The 21,812-nt window shown below is 39.3% G+C and overlaps 1 protein-coding gene across 2 annotated transcripts; it reads right to left on the minus strand.

Annotated features, from left to right (window-relative positions):
• Positions 1-11,582: 11,582 nt before the first annotated feature.
• On the minus strand, positions 11,583-20,928 carry LOC107097988 (G-protein coupled receptor 12-like). 2 transcript variants are annotated; one of them, XM_015395405.1, is made up of 2 exons: positions 20,809-20,928; positions 11,583-13,900 (listed from the first exon to the last, which is right to left on the minus strand). In XM_015395405.1, the coding sequence occupies exon 2, from the start codon at positions 13,896-13,898 to the stop codon at positions 12,822-12,824; it is 1,077 nt and encodes a 358-aa protein (XP_015250891.1). In that variant the 5' UTR covers positions 13,899-13,900; positions 20,809-20,928; the 3' UTR covers positions 11,583-12,821. The 2 variants fall into 2 exon arrangements, with proteins under 2 accessions (XP_015250891.1, XP_015250892.1); XM_015395406.1 differs by lacking the exon at positions 20,809-20,928 and adding an exon at positions 20,410-20,498.
• Between the last annotated feature and the right edge of the window lie 884 nt (positions 20,929-21,812).

Below are 21,812 nucleotides of genomic sequence, written 5' to 3' on the forward strand. Positions count from 1 at the left end.
ATGACTTTGTTTCGAGTAAATTATGGACGCTACCCACTCAGGACACTTGGAATACATTGGATACCTTTCTGCCTCGGGCGCTATGGACCTCCATTATTTTAATGTCAGCAGACAGCAAGAAGCCTCCCAGATCTCCAGATGCATTTGAGATATCAAAAAAGTACTCCAGAGTGTTGTTCAGCTTGGGGGTGAGTAGAAAATGAAGGCTAATCATGTTTTGGGTGTACTATTCCTTTAAGGGCTGGTTATACTCCAGCAGGAGTGTGTAAAAGTTAGTTTGTCGCAGATATGACACAGATATTTTTACTTTATGCCCAGTTTCAAAGCGTGGTCTGCGCTATGTCATTCCATGCCACAACGCAAGAAGGACAATCAAAAACTAGCTGTGGGTCTACATACGGGCGCGGCAGTGAGAAAGTGGAAAAGCTCAAGGGGCAAGGTTGTCTGTCAACGGAGAGCCATGAAGGCGAAAAAAGAGCGGGGATCCAGGTGGAGAAAGGGTCCCAGCGTTCTTGCGCATCTCTCTCTTCTAGCTGGTCCAACTTCACAACTAATTTTCCACAATGGATTTCATACAAACCAAACAAGCCGGTAAGGTACCAAACAGGAAATAGGCATAGAGTAGAACGGATGTAAATTTGACCAAACAGAGGCCTCCTGTCTACAGCACTGTCTGATGTCACCTACCATTTTGGAGAGGTGCACTAGAGTGTCTGCAGAGGGGGCGGGGTATATCTGTATAGTATAAACCAACTTTTACAGCTGCTAGGAGGAAGGATTTGTGATAACTCTCCCTGGACCATTTAGTGTGCAGCAGTCTGTCACTGTAGGAGCTCTCCAGTTTTGCAACAGCTTCATGCATGAGGTGGGAAACATTATCCAACTGAAATGTTAATTTATCATCATCCAATCACAGAGCTCGCCTTCCTGATCAGCTTATCCAGCTGTTTTCTCTCAGCTACAGATAAGCCACTGCTCCAACAGAGAGCTCTATAGAAGATGGCTAATGCCAAAACAGAGTTGTAGAAGGTCTTTAGGAGCCCCCCTTGCATTCCAAAAGTCCTGAGTCTCGTCAGGAGGAAGAAATGAGACATGAGAGAAATAATCCCAGAGATGTGAGTCACCAGGATGCTCTGCCAAACGATTTTAGACCATCAATGCCACCAGTTTGAATAACACTGCTGGTCTGATGATGTGAGTTTTAAAACCAAACGTTTGCCAAAAATGGTCTGATACCAAGTAAATCTTGGGACATGTTGTTTGCTTTGGACAGTAGTAGAAGTTTGGTGACAAAAGAGATCATTATGGCCATTGGTTCCAATGTGCCTTGAGATGTCCATTACCTATCAAACTATCTAGATCAGAGGTGGGCAATTCCAGTCCTTGAGGAACCTTTAGAGGTGTCCTTGGTTCAACACGCCTGAATTAAGTAATTAATTAGGATTAAGAGGACTCTGGAGAAATGAACTGAACACTAAGGATTTAATTCACCCATTTGATTGAGATGTGGTGGAGCAAGGACAGAATATTTGGTTTTAACAGTTGTAGAAAACCACAGTTGCCCACCCTTTAACTTGATCATAAAAGTAACTGATAGTCACTTTGTATAGTCAGCAGGTACTCTAATACTGTGGAAACCAATTTAGTAACTCAACTACCTCCCCTAAAACATTACTAACTCTACTATTTAGGGGAAGTAACTTGGAAATATTACTAGTTAGTTTTTTGAGCTATAGTATCTAAAACTGCTCACAAGGTAGTAAGGCTGTTTATGCATAGCTGGAACAGTGGTTGACGGGTGCTAAGACATGTCCTCATGGTGGTGGGATTGCGCACCACGAGGAGGCATTGCAAGCGTCTTTGTGGTGGAGAGGCTATGTACTAGCAGGAGGAAAATCACACACTGGGCTCCTCTTTTCAGCCCAAATTTAGGGACAAGTCAGCTGCAAATTTATGTCATGGTTTATGGCACCACTATTCTATTCTATTGCATTCTATGCTTAATTACCAATGCTTTATTAGTCTTGCACTCTCAAATACATTTTTTAAGCACATGTGAATATTTTAAAGAACTCAGAAGATGCACAATGTACATCATATACTCAAACCAGTACAAAAATTGTAGACTTTAATCAGTATCCATCATCTTATTTAATGGCCCTCTGTCCTAGAAACTATTTAAAAAGCTAATTTAAAACTGTCTCTACTCGGCACTGATGTCACCTTGATGTGTTAATAATCTGCTGTTTACATCCATTGCACTTGTGATTCATCTCCTGACTGCGTATGAGGGACACATGCTCACAAGTTTTATCTGAGTGTTCAATGCAATTCTAAATCAGGGTAAGGATGTGTGAGTCAGGATCAGCAGAAGGAATATCACCAATGTTTGGGCTCTTCCTTTCCTAAGAAAATCTACTCTGAGGCAATTTCCCTGTGCTTTGCAGCAGAGGTAAGGGATTTAAGGTGTAAGAAAGAGAGGCTGGAAAGGGAGGTAAATCATGCTTGCTTTGAACAAACTGCTGTAATGACGTAAAAGAAGTGAAGTGTGTGTATGTGAGAAGCATCGCACTACTCACCCTTTGCCACTGGGTGGGGCTCTTCATCTCTACGTGGGAGCTGCTTAAAGGTGAGTCAAGGAGCCTAGGCATCATCACACACAAAACCAAAGTGCCTCATGTTGTCACGATTCTCCAGCTCATACAAGCAGATGGATTTCTGGTTGATTTAAATGGTGAATGACACAGCAGTCTTTCAACAATTCAAAAGTTCAAACATCAGTCTGTGGGGATCTAGTGTCTGCTTATGGAGCTCTCTGGTATATTTAGTAACCTTCTGAAGAAGTCTGGTCCTAATCCGGTGGAGCCCCCTTTTTTAAAGTTAGATGATGTGTTTAAAGGTATGGTTTGTGTATAAGTGCAGTGACTAAACTGATTGAGATTCAATGTAAAGTCAGTGTATTTGTGTGTGTGCGGAGGGGTGCATAAACATATTAAAAAGAGCAGACCGTAACATTGCATTTGTGGAGCTTGTGGAAGCATTTTCCTTGACTTCATTGATGCTGAAAATGGCAAACTTTAAACATAGATCTTCGATTGTAGCATCTACCAAAAATATTCTCTAGCACAGCCCAAAAGCCACCGGCTGGTGGGTTCACTAATTGGAAAAAGATTGGATTTTCGAGTTTCTAACCCGCTGCTCAAGTGAAAAATGAACTGCATCTGGTTACCTGATAATCAATCTGTGTGTCTCTGGATCAAATCCAGACATGACACAAAAATATAGGCTTGTAGTCCGGGAATACTTTTGACAAGAAATGGCTTGTAATATAAAACCTCACATTGCAACAAAAGCCCTCTTTGTTGAGTACGTTTCCTTACTTTTCCATATTATCACTCCCTTAAGGCATACTTTGTTCCCCTTCCTCAGGGCATCCCCATAAGTGTCCCACTGTATCTGTCAAAGTGAGTACTCCCCTCAGATTTTTTAATATTAGAACTTTTAGCGGGACAGCACTAAATTCTACTTTGCAGCCAAAAATTAGTTACAATACATCTTGCTGCAGCAACGGTTTTGGTTATATCAGGTAAGTCTAACCCAGCTTTCATTGTTAACTGTAGTGTGTGCTCCAATAAGCCCATACAATAAACTTATAAGAGACCAGTTTTGCAGTACACCGACATGCAAGCTCACACCTGTCTGGGGAGGGGACTTTCGAGTTGTCTAGATGTGAGTTAACTCACCCAAATTAAGTTGACTAGTGGACAAGTTGACTTTTTGGTGAAAGCCTTACTTTGCAGTCGTTATCATGTTGGTATATTGCCCTGCCGTCCATTTTCTGAAGAAAGGGAATTATGTTCTCCTTCATCATACATGTTGCCATTCATGACTCCCTCAGTGAATTTCTGCTCCCCAAAGGCAGCAGCATTCATTCAGCCTCAAAATAATGACAGGCCTACTGCCATGGTTGACTGTGTGCAAGATACACATTCCTTTGTACGCCTTACCTCTGTACAGCCACACAGGCTTTGGAACCAAATGCATCCCTCTTGGTTTTATCAGACCCCAGGACATGTTGCCCATGATCCCTTCCCTTAGTCCCTTTGTCTCTTGCAAACTTTTTGCAGGCTTTTTGTGCATCATCTTAAGAAGAGTTTGTCTGATAATTCGACCAATGTGATTCAACGTAAACTCCTGAACTACAGATGTGCAGCTTTAGTCTCAAAGTGATAAAACCACCTTTACACCTCCTCCCCTTTCACACCCAGATCTTTTAATACTACTGAATCGTATGACATCAGGGAGGGAAAAAGGCTTACTGGAAACAATGTGTACATCTTCCCTTCGGTATATAATCACTTTTGTTGCAAGCAGTTCACACAGTAATGACTGCATATTAAGGTTTTTTAAGGGACAGTAAATCTACCCTTTATGCAAGCTTAAGGGTGACAACTAGACATTATATCCCAATACAATATATGATAAAATACTTAAAACAATATGAGGTGTGTATTGGTAAGATAATGTATCTCTTCTTTCGTCCCCCTCTTTTACACTCTCTATGTCTTAAACCTTTTACTTGTGTTAAAGAACCAGGGATTGGTTTAATAATTCAGCAGTGACTCCTTTGTGAAGTAAATCCTTTGTTTTTCTTTCTTCACCCACATGTTCTGTTTACTCTACAGTGACCTACAGCACTGACTAAAAGGCACCCACCCCCCACACGTGTTCCCTCCTACAAACACTGACATCAACAACCTGCACAAAGAAGGACACAACTGTGCTTGTTTTCTTCTGTTGGTTGCAGTTTATTTGGCAAATATCTCCCAACCTCATTTTTTTTGCAGATTTTTTTTTCTTTTCTTTTCTCATTTATTTACAATATTAAAAAATAAATCTTTCTCTTCGAAGTTTTACATTCGACATTTACAAGTGCAATGTGTAACATGTCCATCTTATAAAGTGCATTTGTACTTTTTGATCAATCGTGTCACAACACAAACTTGAAAGAACTTTTAAAAAAAAAAGGATACAGTAGAATTTAGAAGTATACATATAGAAAAATAAAACACACCCCACATGATTCACGGACGCTATATCAGGTCTCTGACATCACAGTATCATCACCCAATAGTAAAGAGAGATGCTTGGGCATACCAGTTGCCTCTCATCCAAACCTACATTGATGCATAAAACAATGTTTTCTATGAAGGCCATACTTGGTCTAATAGAAAATTAGCTCTGTAATGTTTTTTTTTCCTTTATTTATTAACAATCTCAGCTTGCCATTACCTGTTCCAAAAAACTAGGGTTTGCTGTAGGCACTCGCCCATGACCCTGCTTGTTAAAATCTGTAATTTAAATGCTTGTGCTCATGAAAAAAGAAGGCTCAAAAGGAGGCATATGGAGAGAAAAATACAGAGGCATGTCTGTGTTCTTGAGGAAAAGCAGGGTGGGAGAGAGGCAAGGAGAGCATGAAACTCTACATAATGAGAAAATAGCCTCTTTCTGTGCTGAGAAAAGGCCAATTTGTTTAATTCCTTTCCCTCTTTTCTTTATTTTTTTTGCTGCACCTTCTTTTTTTCCCCCCCGTAGAAACAATTTTTAGACCACAGCTAACAGGCTGGCTTCCTGCACGCGGAAACAAGCAAAATGTTAGGAAGAGAAAGAAAAAACACAAAGAAGAGGAAAAGGATGGAAAGTTTAAGTACATAAACATGGGAAGTGAATTAAATAGACGGATTTTCTGAGGAGCAATGAAGTAAAGAGGAGAAAAGGATGAATCTGCAGGAAAGTGATGAGAAAAACGTGGGATAAAGTGGATGCGGGAAAGCTGGGAAAGTGAGAGGAGGAGATGGGGATGTCTTTGAAACGACCTGCTTCCTCAGACACGACTCAGACAAAATGACGTCACTCCAAACAAGACTCTGTGACGTACTTTGGCTCTATCTCCCTGCCTCCCTCTCTTTTAGAGCTGGCCTTTTTATGGACAGAAATGCTCACATTACTGCACTTTGTGTGTGAAACTTAACAGGAAATACAATCAACAGCACTGTGAAAAAGTTTTTTCCTCCTTATAGAATTCTTTTTTACTTTCCCTGTACTCCCACCTAAATGTGACCAATCATCAAACCCATGTGGATCTTTTTTTTTTTTAAGCTTTGTCCAATTTGCATTGACTGAGTTTGTTAGTAGATTCTAAATGAAAGAAGAATTGATTATTCTTTTTATTACAGAAAGTCAATTCAGTCTTGTAGAAGTAAAACACCCTGAGGACAGTCAAATATGAGACCAGTATTTTGGGGCTCTATATGATGAACATTGTTTTTGTGCCTTGAAACTCTCCTATGGGGGCTATTTCTGCTCAGCCTCTGCCTTAATATCAAATAATGTGCACAACAGCTGCAAAATATAGCAATCCTAAATTGTCACTGAAATGCCACTGTGTGTAAGGTATTGCTGCAGATGTTGAGCAGTTTTATCAATGACCCTTACTCTGGGAAGTGAAACAGGAGGTACTTTAGATCTCATTAGAGGTTCTGTTGTCATTCAATTAGACCATTCAATGAGACCGTTTTGAGCCTCAAGTCCTTTCAGGGCTTGTAGATATAATTTACTTTATTTCTCATTTGTTTTTTAATCTCCTTAGATCCAGGTATGTTGAGTTGGTTATTGAAATGTTTACCCTACTTCACATTGTCACACAATTTCTTCTCATTAATGGTGTAAATCACTAACTTTATTGCTATATGATATCGATTTGTTACCATGATTGCTGATATTACTGCCTGTCACAATAAAACTTTTATTCAGTTAAATTCACAATTCATCTGTCCATATAAAATGATTCAACTCTCAAAGAAACAAAACAAATTGGCATTTTGTTTTTAAGCTCTGACAGGCATCAGGCATTTTATTCTTACAGTTATAAAATAGTATTACCGGTAGGTCACCTTTTCACTATAGTATGGTGCCTTGTGAATTTCAAAATAAATGCGTTCTTAAAGATGAAAATTTGAATCAATGTTTTATTTTTAATAGATGTTACTGGATAGTTTATTGTTTGGCAACTGTATAAATTTGGGTCGATGTATTGTTAAGCTCCTGCTATTTATGTGTGTATATGTGTGGGGGGAGGGGGGGTATTCTACTGGCAGTATTCAAACCTAGGTGTAGCAACTGAAGCTAAAAATCAAGCTAAAAATTTGATTAATTACAGTTACGTATTGACTTAGGAAGTTTGGAATTTGAATTTTGAATTTGTTTTCACAATTGCTCAGTTAGGATAATTTTAAATTGTTCTAATTTGAATTTTGTTTTTAATCATGTTACATTTGAGTGATGTAAAAATTTATTCTAAAAATACACAAAAGAAATCTATAAAGGGGCAAATACTTTTTTCACAGCACATAAGGTTTTAATTCAGTTTGTTCTGTTTAATGATCAATCATTCATTTTTTAATATAACCCTTTTCCTCTTTTTAATGTCTTTTCCAGCCTATCTGTTGAGATTTTGTTGTTGCTCTTTATCACAGATTCACACTCCGATGACTCCAGATTTTACAAAAAGAATCACCGTTGAATGAAAACGTATGTACATAAACCAAAAATAAGACACTAGTCAAAAAAATATGGCACTTTTCAGAATATTTAACCCCCCCGAAACAGAAACAGTAAACACTTATAAATAGGAATAACACATAAGAAGAGGAAGAAAAGTTCACATACACACACACTTACAGCAGCGAGCATATCTTTGAACTCATGCCCTGATGATAAACATTACAAAAATATACATTTCTATACAGCCTTGCATAAGAAAAAATAACAAATACTCACTTGAACACTTTCTTAAAAGAAAAAAAATATAGTCAGGTGTAGCATCTGACAAAACCATTCAGCGAGTTTTTGTGTTTACAGTGACAGTTGAGTAATGGTTCCTTACAATTGGCTATGATTCTCAGAGAACGTATAGGACAGCAGACACAACCACCAACACACACACATACACACAGTGAGTGGTCGCTTCACTCCCGTCCCCAGGAATGGTTGAGTTAGTGCCATATTCACAGATGAGTGTTTTTAACTGATCCAACAACCACTTGGAGGACGTGCCAGATGGGACCATAAACATTATCTTAAAACAAAAAAATACTGTTTAGCCTGTTAGCGGCTCAGCCACTTCAGCTGAGAAATGTTTGAATTAACTTGTCAAGTTGCACCTCAAACAGCTGGCTTGAGGTTTCTTTGTTTGTTTCATGGTTTCCACCACAGTTGGATCAATTCTTCATTTTGGATAGTGTAATCCAGTGTAGTGTGTCTCAATTGTACAAATTTAGCCTGTTCTTAAAACCATATATAGGAGGACACATGGTACCAAACTGTACCATACTATATGATAAAACAGAACAAATCTTTAAAATAAGGGCCAAAGGTAAAATATGGAGCCCCTTAAGCAGATAACACAATCTTTTTTTCTTTAGCTCTAATATTAAATTGTCTATATTGTTTGTTTACATAAAGAATAAAAGACAAATCTTTGCCAAGACAAGCTAGACTGTTTTAAAATCAAGACAAGAAAACATAAATATGTGTAAAAGTCATCAAGGTGCATATTTGCATATTTTCACAGGTATATAAATGTGTTAAACTAATTATATCAGTCACTTTGATTCAGGTGAAAGATTCATTTGTTTCTTGATTCGTAGTTTTACTGATAACGTGTTCTGTTCACATTGGAAAGTTTTTCTATAATAAAGAAGTCCAAATGCTATTTTTTCTAGCATGATTTTGTGCACAAAATATCTCAGTAAAATTATTTCTGCCTGGATAACGAATCCAAACAAATATTATTGTTTTACTTATCCTTCTGAGATGTGTTTTATCCTTGATGTAAGAAAAAAGAAACATTGAGAAATTCTCCCAACTGGTCACTTAAAAAACTAAAAAACAAAAAAAAAACGTGCGGCTACATTTTTCAAAACAATATTTTCCATTTATTTAAGCTAGGTAGAACATTGAAATTGTTTATGGATCTCTTTTCAATATCAACATAACTTATCTTTATGTTTTTAGTATAATTTCTTATCCAGAAAGAGTATAATGTAAAAAAATAAAATAAAATAAGCTATGCTAAGTTAGCATTAGCATATAGCTAGAATCATTGTTAGATTCTAGATCTCTCATCCTGGTATTTCAATGCCTAATCTAAATTTAAGTCCACCAACAAAAACACTAAAATCTGCTTTAAGAGGCTAAAAAGATTCAAACTAATTTTAGGGAATTCTGTTTCTTTTACGCATTTAGATATCTGATTTCGTTCGTTTTTTTAGAAAGAGACAGACCTTGACAGTTAACTTTATGATCATCCTTATTGTCCCATCTAGCATTTCCAAAAACAAGTGCTTAGGCAAACCTTAAAGTCAAACATGCCTAGAAGGAAAATGTCTGCTTCAAGTTCTAAAGTAAAATAGATCACTTTTAATTCCCCACATTCTTAAGTACCAAACTACATCCATCTCATTCTTCAAGCCTCAGGATAATTAAATGTATTTCACCTAATTATTGATGCTACTGGTTAACCATTAGGCAGTTCTGTCAATACAATGTTCAAACAAAAGAGAGCAACAGCTGTGTTTTTTCTCAGTGGTGAGATAACCTCATATGGTAATTGAGTTTTTAGGGGTTTTAAAATTACTAGATTTAACAACAACTAGCTTAATATAGACAAAAAAAATGTATCTCTATGAATTTACCATAAAGCATTCGGAGAAAAAAAAAAACAATAAAACATTTGTCCTGTCCAGATTTTTTTACCTTGTTCCACTGTGTTTCCAACTAACCCTTTTCTTTGTTTCTGCTTCTTAATTGTGGCTTTTTGTACACAGCAAAATGCGGCTGGACTTTATTGCAAGGGAGATTTTGTTCTAAAAAAGGCCAAAACCAAGGAAAGCCCCCTCCCCCCGCCAAAAGAAAAAAGAAGATAGAAATAAACTGTCTTTAAAAAGCCTCACTTCGACAGAAAATTGTGCAGCTGTTGTTTTGCCAACAGCGGCTGCAAAAACAACTGATTGTATTTTTCCTGTCAAGAAATGTAGAAAATTGTTTTTGTTTTGTTTTTTTACTTTTAATATACAGCATAGAAAATAATGAAACTGCTTCTTCTGTGCGCCATTTCAAAGTGATGATTTTTGCCTTAGTCTGCTGCAACATATTTGGTAGAAAGCAGGTCATTTAAAGTAACTCCCTGTTTTTGATTTAAAAATCTGCTTTTTTTTTCTAAAGTTTAAGATTGAACCTACAGCCCATATAGATTTTCCCAAAGCCAGCATACCTCCCACACATGCATATTAGCAGGATGCCAGTTGCTTAGTCATCTCTGAGGTTGTGCAGATGAACACAAGAGAAAAAAACTGTGCAGATTCTTTTACTGCAGACAAAAGGTTGAAAATAATCACCTATTTAGCTCCTTCTCTAGCTACATCATCTAGCTGGTGGAGAGATTTTAATAACATGAGATGGATTTTCTTTTTCAGTGGGAAATATACCTTTAACCCCAGTGGAAGATGGTGTGTATGTGTGAGACTAAAGGCTGCGTTAAAGTACATCTTTCCTGGCGTTTCTATTTCACGCCACGTCACCTCGCCTTTCTGGCTTCTCATTAACCTGCCGATCCTTCAGAGGAGCTCCCGGGCAGAGCTGCACAGCTTCTTTAAGGCGGGGAGAGAACAAGTCCAGCTACTGCTGACAGTCTGCAAGCAGGGGAATTGAAATGGAAGCCATACAGCAGCACAGACCAAAGCTATCTGATGTGTTGAACTTCAGAGCTGCTTTGAGTAAACGGTTGAATGGGGCCTCGGTAGACTGAAGATTCCCCTTTAGGCATCAAGCAGTTGTCCTAGACATTTTAAAAAGTTGCCGATTCAAAACCACTATATTATGTAGTCATTTGATACTTTCAATTAGAGAAAGCACCCTAGCAGCAGTGGTCATCCAGCCAACTGGAGCATAGAATAAAGAATTGTTTTCTATCCCTAACCTATAAGGCCCACTGCACACTGTTGATCAGCTAGCTGAAAGAAAGCCCTCTCTTTTTTTTTATTAACAACAATATTTTGGCTGTTTTGACATATTTACAATGTCCATTAAACCACAGTTATCGTGTTTAAAACTAAAGCCTCGTACATCAGTTCGACTAATTTGACACTCTTTAAAAACTAATGCTGGTAAGCTACAAGCAGCATATCTGTTATACAGCCAACTGCAAGCACTGCTCCTTCTAGTTTACCAGCTTAAATCAGCTTATAAATTTATGACAAAAATAAGATATGCCTTTGCACATTTAAAGCAATTAAATACTGCTGTTTGAAACACACTTTAAGTGTATTACCCCCATCTAAAAGGCTGGAGGGAGACATTTTGTGACTTTAAAATATAATGCTACCAAAACTGAGTTCCTCTGCAATTTGAAAAGTGCCTTTTGTCAAATCAAAATTATATTGCAAATGCAATTAATTGCCCAACAGTAATGTCTTTTTACTTGGTTTTCTTTGGGTTTATTGTTTAAATACAACAAAAAAAAATTTTCTTGATGAAAGTAAGAATCACATAACAGCCTAGATGTTTATGTCTGAAAGAGAGAAAAAAAATCCACAATTTTTTCCATTGCAATGTCAAGAACTCTGTTCTACGTATGGGCTTTGTGAATTTTCATCTATATTTTCTGTCAGTTCCACCTAACCAGATGGAATGGGACTTGTCCTTAAAGTCCCGTCTTCCATTCCCCATCAAGAGCCTATAAAAAAACAGCATAGCCTACTTTTTATCCCTCGCCCCCCATACTCTCAAACACACACCCACACCACAGCTGAGAGTATTTCCCAGGGTAGCTGTGCTCTGCAGTGGAGCTGTCCTTGGTGCTGAAATCAGCTCTTTGCTTTTCTAGTCCCAACCCAGCAGCAGCAGCCTGAGAAGCCTATTTTTCTTCAGACGCAGAGCAGGTTTTATGTCACGATGCCAAGGACAACACATGCCAGCTCTAAATTTAGCAATTCCTCCCTAAACTTTCCCCCCATTTATCAGTCAGTTAGATTGTTTTTGGGAGAATGTTTAAGATGGAAGGCTGGGATGTTGGCTTTGGGTGAAAATATGGGCTTTAAGTGATGTAAAATGTTAAAGCTGAGTTCTGAATTTTCCAACTACTTCTGATAAAGGGAACATGGCTGATTTAGAGCAGATTCCTACGAAATGATCAAGAGATCACAATAAATATAGCTCATTGAGAATGTTGAAAGTCATTCATTTTGTATATTTAGCTCATTGTATTTTTATCCACACAGCAGTAGATTTCAAAGACAGGAGTGAAGACACGTACAGTATTTTAAGCATTCCTCCTGATTGCATAACCATCCAGAGCATCCTCTGGAGATTTAGTACAATTTTTTTTCACCCAAAAATCCCCTTCACACATATGCTACTCATTAGAGGCCTCATTTCTCTCATACCCAAAGAAAGAGAGAACTTTAAAAGATACCTTGAATCAGGATTTTGCAGTTGGTCTCCAGCTTTTCCCTTCCTGCTGTTGGTTGTTTTCCAGGCTACAAACAGGACATGGTATTTCTTAGCTCCTTCTTTTTTTGACCATGCCTCCTCTCAGTCATCTGTCAGTGCCTCTTCAACTGTGGCCAGCTCAGCGTTTGTCATCAGCTTTCAGCCTTGATATGATGAGAAGAGCAAAGCCATCTTTCTATTTTCATCCCTAACTTCTGATCCTTTTACCGTGGTTCTTCATTTTGCATGAGTCTACACCAAAATCTTTCTTGCTACACATCACTGGAAGTCCTGGGTCTAAGGGAGAGGTTGGACGGGACGCAGCCACAGCAAGCCATCCATAGCGACTTCTGTATGTCCGGGTTCCGGAAAGCATAGATGACGGGGTTTATCACGGAGCAGCATGTGGCTGGAAGGACCGTGGCGTAGGTATATATCACGGGGTAGCTGGAGTCAGCCACAATGGAGTACATGGCGAATGGCAGCCAGCACACCCCGAAGGCACACAGGATGACCGACAATGTGGAGACCCCTTTGGTGGTGGAGATAGCCATGAACTGGTGCTGGACCGCTATCTGTTGAGCATGGCGGAACGCGATTTTGCAAATCTGAAGGTAGAGCTGCATCATAAGAGCGAAGACAAGGAGGAAGGTGACGGCGAGCACCACCGCATTGTTTTTGGTGACGGGCCAACAGATGCTGCATGTAGTTGGGTCCCTCAGACAGTTCCATCCCAGCACTGGCAGCAGACCTAGAGTGACACATGTCACCCAGATAAAAACCACCATCATGTAAGTGAATGTGACTGTCCGCTCAGTGTGATAGGTCAGGGCATTGTACAGCGACAGGTAACGATCAACAGTAATGGCGAGGATGTTAAATACTGATGCCGAAAACGCTGAGATGAGTATTCCAACTGACAGCAATGTCACCAACTCTACTGAGTTATCTATCAAATAGGTGAAAACAAAGTTTAAGATGAGGCCCAGACCGGCTAGGAGGTCTGACACAGCTAGTGATCCAATCAGAATGAACATGGGAGCACGGAGCGTCGGCGTGTAGAACAGCACTGCGATGACTAACGCATTCTCGCAGGAGATGAGCGTCCCTGTTACACACAGAGCAATATCCCAAGGGTTGACTTCCTGCACTGCGTTGAAGGTGGTGCCTGGCTGAAGGTCCGGAGTCAAAGTTCGCAAGAAGGGTTCTGAAGAGGAATTAGTGGGATCCTCACTTACGTTCCAGGATGTCGAGGAATCGAAAGAGTCGAGGGGGGTGGAAGAGTTGAAGCCATTGCCACCACCACTGCTCATGGCTGCTGCTGCGGCGGCAGCCAAGGAAAAAACCATAGCTGGAGATAAGAAAGAAAAAGAAGGAAAAGGGAAAGAAGGGAGGTAGAAGAATATTTAAGTTAATTAAAAGGCAAAGTAGGAATTTGGTAAGTTTGTAAAATGTATTAAATATTTGTTTCAATGGTCATGGGTTTAAAAAAGATAAAGGTAAAAATGAAGAAAGGCAAATAGAGATGTTATTAGTTGTATCATTTTATGCAGAGTAGAGGTAAAAATAGATCTTAAGGCAATGGACTGTGTAACATTAAAAGGGCATTTTTTTCTAAAGTGAATTCTGATATTGATGCATTTTCTATCTGCATATATTCCAAAAGGACAGAGATTTCATGGTGGGTTGAAGTAGACCAAACACTTCTTATGCTCATGAACTACAATGAAATGTAGTAGGAATTAAGGTAAAAGCACATGAGAGTAGAAAGTATCTTTGCACTATGCGTAATTTCCAAAGCATAGAAAGAGAACTGGGGTCCACTTCACAAATTAGGTTTACTGAGAACTTTCTTACACCTGAAATTTAAGTTTTCTGTTTCACAAATAAAGTTTACTCAACCTCTGTCTGTTTTAGCTGTGACATTCACTCTAGAGTTCACCTAGTCAGGAACAAGTGTTTCCCAATAAACTCAGAGTGTCGTCTGTCTCCTGAGTCCTGAAATCCAATTACATTGTTTTATTCCCTCATTTAGACAGGAGAGTTTTCTTGTAGTTTCGTGCAAACAGTAAAAAGAAAATCATTTACTACGTCCTTTAGACACCATAGGTGTTAAAAACACAGCATGTCCTTTTGACGAGAATAAACTCAAGCGGCATTCATTCGCAGAGAATTAAATATTTAGAAGGAGAGGGTCATCGGACCGCATGCTGTACCTTATATATTTCAGAAAGTTATCTTTAAGGGAGCTACTTTTTCACCTCACAATCCATCACATACATCCAGACCTTATCCGCCCTCACATTGGCATTACACAGACGTCTTTAACAGCTATTTAACAGAACTTGATATCAGTGAGAGCACATTGATGTGAGATAACAGCATTATAGAAAACAGCTGCACAGTCAGCAAACAGCTCCAGTCCCATAGAATGGCTTCAGACGGTGCCTTCTATACCTTCTAGTAGGTTTCTTATGGCTGATAATATTCAGAAATATTCAGAACATCTGCTACTATTTATCTATTTTATACTTTTTATCTACTAAGGATGGGCAATTGGACAAATCTATCGACCATTGACGATAGACTCCGCCTTTCAATGATAATTTTTAAGAGTGATTTTCTTTCGTCTTACGTTTAAATACAGATTTAATTTTAATAAAACAATAAAAATGAAAAATTCTCTCCTACAATGAAGCTGTGTACTTTCCATAAAAAAAATCTCCAGTTCAGTCTGACTTTGCAGATCTTTTGCAGATAAACAAATGAATAACAATCTAAAAAGTATAATTTCTCATAACATAGTTAAAATAACTGGAAGAGAGGAAACAATTTCCACTGGACCAAACTTATACGTATTTGACAAGAAAACAAGCATGTCAGTGTATTCTCATTATGAGTTCGTATGAAATCGTACGAAAAGTTATGCACCGTAATTTTGTACGTTTTGGATGTTTTTGTCGTCGTATGCGCATGCGCATCTTACACACATATTCAAGAACACAGAATTTAAAATACAATTAGCCCTAACCCTGACCCTAAGATATAAAACAGCAAGCAACGTAGTTAGAGACATGAAGAAGTGATTATTGCACTGTTTTTCCCAGTTTTACGTCCGTCCGCGGATCTGCTTTTTTTGTCTGTCCGCCTGCGCATGCGCACTGACGCGGTTTTTTGAGGAAAAACGTCCAAAACGTGTGCATAACTTTTCGTACGATTTCATACGAACTGATAATGAGAATATGTTGAGCATGTTTACTTTATTGGGTTTTAGCAGTGTCCGCAAATGGTTATCAATATTACCAGCGGTGCAGAAGACGCGCTTTGAGGATGTGCTTGTCCTAGTCAACTGCAAATATATCATCCTTTGCCATTTGTTGGACTGAGAAATATCGGTTGAAAAATGAAAAAATTCCAAACCTTTTTATCTACCTTATTTACAAACAACCTTTTTTTTTTTTTTTTACTGTTTTTTCAAGCTTTACTTTGAATGAATTCCACATTTTCCATCACATGGATTTAATGTGGTGAGTAAAGTAACTCAGCTGACGGGATATGATATTTCTGTTTTTTTGTTTGTTTAATATCATACAGATAAATTGTTTTATGACACATGAAGAACAACTAAAATTTTGTTAAGATTGCACATAAATAGGTTAATTAATTCCATAAGCAAAAAGAGAATTACCTTAGGATTAGGATTCATTTGGTCATAACTACTGAGCGCCCTGGTAGGTAGTAGGGGCAATCTAAAGCCATTCTATGGAACTGATAAACACTAATAATGGACATTTAATGGGATGATAACCTCTGAATCGGCTGCAAACAGCCACTTAGTATTCACTGTATAATGGAAGATCTCCACATCCATATTGTTATTTGATCCTAATTTCCATTACTGTGATTAGGAAGAAATATGTTTTAGATGTCAAACATACATATTGAGTCAAGCTGATAAATGTCAAAACAGCCACTTAATATTTCCAGATATATAAACTCAATTCTTACTAATACCATTTCTTTTCCACTTTCTGAAATTCAGTTTTTGCTGACAAATAGGTAATTTAGAAAATCTACTGCATTGTTACAGTTCCAACTTGGAATGCTATTTTCACCAGAAAGAATACAATTTTAGTGATCTACAAATAGAACAACAGAGAAAGAAACTTACATTAACTCAGGCAGCAATCTTTTCCTACACCATCTCACTCTCCTTTGCAGTTATAGTGCAGCAAAGGGGCGCTATATTCTCCATTTTCTTTCCATTTCTGGATTGAAATGTACATTTCCAAGGCACTTCTTCTTGCCTGTTGTTATGGTGACTTGTCAGATAGGGGCTCCACCGTTGATATGTTTTCATTACGCATTTGCTTGACTCTGAGTGAACCTACTCAGCGTTGATCAAACTAACTCACAGCAGCCATTGTGAAACCAAAAACTCATAGTTTCCAACCTCAGACTAGATCCATTCAGAGTTGAGGATTTGAGTCTAACTTTGTTAAACTTGCTGGTAAATATTCTGTTATCCAGATCATAGGCATTCCAAAAAAAAAAGAAAATTAAAAACTCTCCACTGGACTTTGTTTTTAAGTTTGAAGATGTTTTGCTTCCCATCAAGGAAGCTTTTCAATTCAAAATATCAAGAATAGTGTTGAGTTCGAGGTTTTATAGAGTAGCCCATCAAAACCTTGTTTTTGTTTTGAAAACATGCAAATTGAAACGGACGAACGAGTCCACCTCTTTGGAGGGCCAAATGACCTAAAGTCTATTTCAGTTTGCATCTTTTCAAAACAAAAACAAAGGTTTGATGGGCTACAGCATAAAACCTCAAACTCAACACTATTCCTCACATTTTGAATTGAAAAAAGTTGGGGAAAAAAGTTGGAAAGCGAAATGGCTTCAAACTTGGAAACAAAGTCCAGTGGATTGTTTTTAATTTTCTTTTTTTGGAATTTGTTAAACCTGCTTTGTGAACTCCTTCTCTAGCAGCGGCATTTTGTGTTTAACTCTTTAGAATTGTCAATGCCCAACACTCATTTTGTTTGCAATGCTCTAAGCTAAACCTGCTGATTTTCATTTCCAGGTACCTTTGGTTCGGCAATAATGACAATTTTGAAAGCTGACTTAAGCTGTATCACTCTCCATGCATTTAAAGATTTATGAATTTGCAAGATGTGGATAAGAAAGTGGTCATCTTTGCATGTTTATGACATGTATTTTTTATAAGCTTATTTCTGGTGATCTTGTTCTAAGGAAAGTTCTTCCATTTTCATCTTGCACAGATGAAGCCTTCTAAATGGCTTGTGTGGCATGATTTTACATACTTGGCTAAAGGCTTACACAAAGATCTGTAAAACACTGCAATGACACACTATGCTAGCTATGCTGGCATCGTTACCAAATTGTGGCTAACACTGACATTTGTTAAGCCGGGCATACACTGTGAGATATTTCCAATCATTGCACGCAGCTACAGCTCAAACTGTATGATGAAACCGCAGGGTTTAAAGGAAAATTCCGGTTTTTAACACTTTTAGCCCAGTTTCTGTAGTGTCCAGGATGAAATCGAATGATCGACACCAAAATTTTGACAATTGGTCCTGTCTCTGCTATTTGGCTCATGCAGAATCCCCCCCTGGCTGCTTTAGAATGGCTTCCATAGTGCATGTCCGATAATGTCCTTAAAACAACCTTAAACGTTCTTTTTTTTAAATATGCTACTCACCGGGTCGTCAGCGCTGTTCAATGACGTTCCAAAAAAAGTTTCGTAAAGAAAAACCGTTCCTGTAGTGTTTTATTTAGCATTTTGTAAATCCCATTGAGTTCTGTTGGAATAGTCAATATCCCTCCGCCACCGGAAACGGAAATGGGGCCTGTTTACGCTTAGTTGTAGTCTTTTCGCAAGGCCCAAGTGTTTATGCTTCACTCTGTGTACTCCGACGTCGAGGTGCTAACGTCTCTGTTAAACACTTTAAAAAACTCTGAAAATGGAATACGAAAGGTGGATTCTTGAGGAGGACATATTGGACTTTGAGTTTGACGGTAGAGGATACCGTCGCCAACAAGTGGTCTGGAGTGTGCAACACTTCAGATTCGAACGGGAAGCGGAAGTTTATAAGCGGTTGTGATGTATCGGAAAAAATAGTTCTGGGATTTACAAAATGCTAAATAAAACAAGACAGGAACGGTTTTTCTTTACGAAACTTTTTTTGGAACGTCATTGAACAGCGCTGACGACCCGGTGAGTAGCATATTTTAAAAAAAGAACGTTTAAGGTTGTTTTAAGGACATTATCGGACATGCACTATGGAAGCCATTCTGAAGCAGCCAGGGGGGGATTCTGCATGAGCCAAATAGCAGAGACAGGACCAATCGTCAAAATTTTGGTGTCGATCATTCGATTTCATCCTGGACACTACAGAAAATGGGCTAAAAGTGTTAAAAACCGGAATTTTCCTTTAATAGTTCATGACTCACTAATGCGATCTTACGACGGCCGACTGAATTTCAAACCTGTTTGATTCTCTCCTGAGCTTACAATTGCTGATCGCGAGGTGCTCGTGAGAGGCTAATCGCCCCTCGTGACCCCCTGTATACTACATGACGCACAATGCACAGCGAGGCTGAAACTCGGCCCGATCGAAAAGTTCTCGCACGACTGGAGAATCGGCTCGAAAAGGGCAAAAAAATCGTACAGTTTATGCCCGGCTTTAGCCACAACTTCATAGCTTCATGTTGCTTTCTCCTAAATGGCTACACCTCTTTTTATTATGATTATGAATTTGATTCTTTCAAGCTCAAAATTCACAATACGTTAAATAATCAAATCGTTTTTAGGCTAAACTAAAAAAGCTTCAGAACCTTTTTTTCTGTTTCTTAACAAAAAATAACAAACGTTGAAACATATTGCATTATTTTTGTAGCTTCGGTCTTAGATAATGTTAGAGTTAGATATTCATTTAACACTATGTGTATGGCCTGGATAACAATATAGAGAATAAAGTTTGTTTAAACATTGATTTTATTTTGAAAAACAAAAAAAAGGATTGTCTAATTGCCAAGAAATAAAGCTAGAACTCATATGATTGTCATGAATTTAATACCATGTATCCTGTAATCTCAGCTCATGAGCAGGATGGCTACACTGCTAATAAACAGATAAACAAGATAGTCATTTCTATCCACCCAAACGTTCATTCATGAAAGCAAGCATCTACTTGACCCTTAAGCACCCACGTTGTGCAGCCGCCCACTCACACTCCTGATGGTTTTTTTCGGTGTTGTTTTTTTTTGATACCACAACAAGAGCATGTGTGGACAGACTCACACACACTTTCACTCATGGGATGGAGGTATTCCTTCCATTTTAGCTTGAAGGCAACATGACACATGCAACACAATTAAACCCCTCCAGTTTGCGCCATCCAGAGCCTGAGCGCACCGCATCCTTACCTTTCAGAAGCGGAACAGAGTCCAAGATTCTAGTTTTTCTTACAGTCTGAACCATCTTCCCCTTATTCTATTTTTAGAGCATCTCCAAAAATGGTGCATGACGTCCCGGGGCACGGCGCAGCGCTGCTGTTTAATTCACCAGCGGCGTGGACGCGAGCGCGCAAAGATGCGTGTGCGCGTTTTCCTTTAAATAAATAAAAAAGAAGAGCGCTCTAAATCCGGATTGTGATCCACATCGTATGCTGCAGCTGCGCTAAATTTAGTGCAGCGCCAGAGCGAGCGCGAATGTCGAGTTTCATTCATAAAAAAGAGAGGAGGGGGTGCAGTTGATCATCCCTCACGCGCACTTCCCACTTTACACCCCTCCTCCTCGCCATCTCAGTTTCTTTCACACACACACACACACACCTGACAACTCTTCTTTCACGAGCAGAAATACACGCACGGGGAACGTGCACGCGCCGCCAACATCAATGCCTGCAAAGCGGCCAAGGGAAGGTCACCGCCGCCGCACACCCTGCAGCTCTCCATGGTGGCCGGTCCATTCCCTGCGGTAACGGTTGCGGGGTTCATCCGCATGCACCGGTGCAGCATAAAAAGCCCGCTCTGAGAGTCAGAGGGGGGGAGAAAGAAAAAAAAAAGGGCTACCTTGATCCGCTTCACTCAGCTGCAGCAGTGCGGTCCCTGAGCCAGCAAGGGGGGGAGGATGAGAGGGGGAGGTTATGCAGGTGGGGGGGGATGTTGGATTAAAAGTGGGAATAAATGGGAAAACATGCCACATATATAGGAAATTAAAATATAAATTACCAGCTCCTCGTCTTTTTCGTCCCCTTTGAAGGAACCGGGATGCCTTTGAAGCCCCTTTCTCCTCCTCTAAGAGCCGGTTGTGTCTTCTTCCAGGGTTTCCCTCCCCTGTCTCCTTTTTTTTTTTTTCTTTTTGGACCCCGCCAGTCAGCGGCGCGCGCTATATCCTCCAGTTGGCATGGTTATTAGCCTTCTCTCGACGAGCTCCGTCCTCGCGCTGCACATCCTCGGCCCCTTATTGGATGCGCGTGTCACTCTCCCGGTCTGACGTCAGAAGTCTCCGCTGCTACAGTCACCGTCTGCATGCTCGGTGTGTGAATCACGGCGTGAGGGAGATTGTACTCACTCACCTTAACCAAACAACTTCATTCAGCTTCTAATATTGCGCGCTGATTGATCTCCACGAGAAAAAAAACACTGATTCACTGAGAAGGGGAAATGTTTGGGAATTCTGGAGGGATACATCCCCTCCAACATGTGTAAATATCAGGACATACAGCTACTAACAATATTTCCAAACAAAAATACAGTCGGGATGGTGCTTATGCAACCTCGGAGCTTCATACCCCACTGGATCGACTCACGTGGGCGCATGGACGCGCCTGCACCCACGTTGCTTTTTTGCGGGCTGGATCCATGTGTCACTGTGTGTAAGCCACTAATGGCCAACTACCACCCTCTGTAACTTCATTAGAAGGATGCGTTTAATTCTCTGACGCCATATCCCACCCAGGATGAAGTGGACTTTGATTGAGGGCTCCCATCAAAACGTCACACAATCATTATCTTTCCTTTGGCGTTTATTTTCTCTTACGTTGCAAAAACGATCAAAAAATGACGAAGAATGTCTTAAATTAAAGGAATAGTACACCCAAAACATGATTAGCCTTCATTTTCTACTCACCCCCATGCTGAACAACACTCTGGAGTACTTTTTTGATATCTCAAATGCATCTGGAGATCTGGGAGGCTTCTTGCTGTCTGCTGACATTCAAATAATGGAGGTC

Source organism: Cyprinodon variegatus, unplaced genomic scaffold, assembly GCF_000732505.1.
Source record: "Cyprinodon variegatus isolate N-32 unplaced genomic scaffold, C_variegatus-1.0 Scaffold739, whole genome shotgun sequence".
NCBI classification, from domain to species: domain Eukaryota; kingdom Metazoa; phylum Chordata; class Actinopteri; order Cyprinodontiformes; family Cyprinodontidae; genus Cyprinodon; species Cyprinodon variegatus.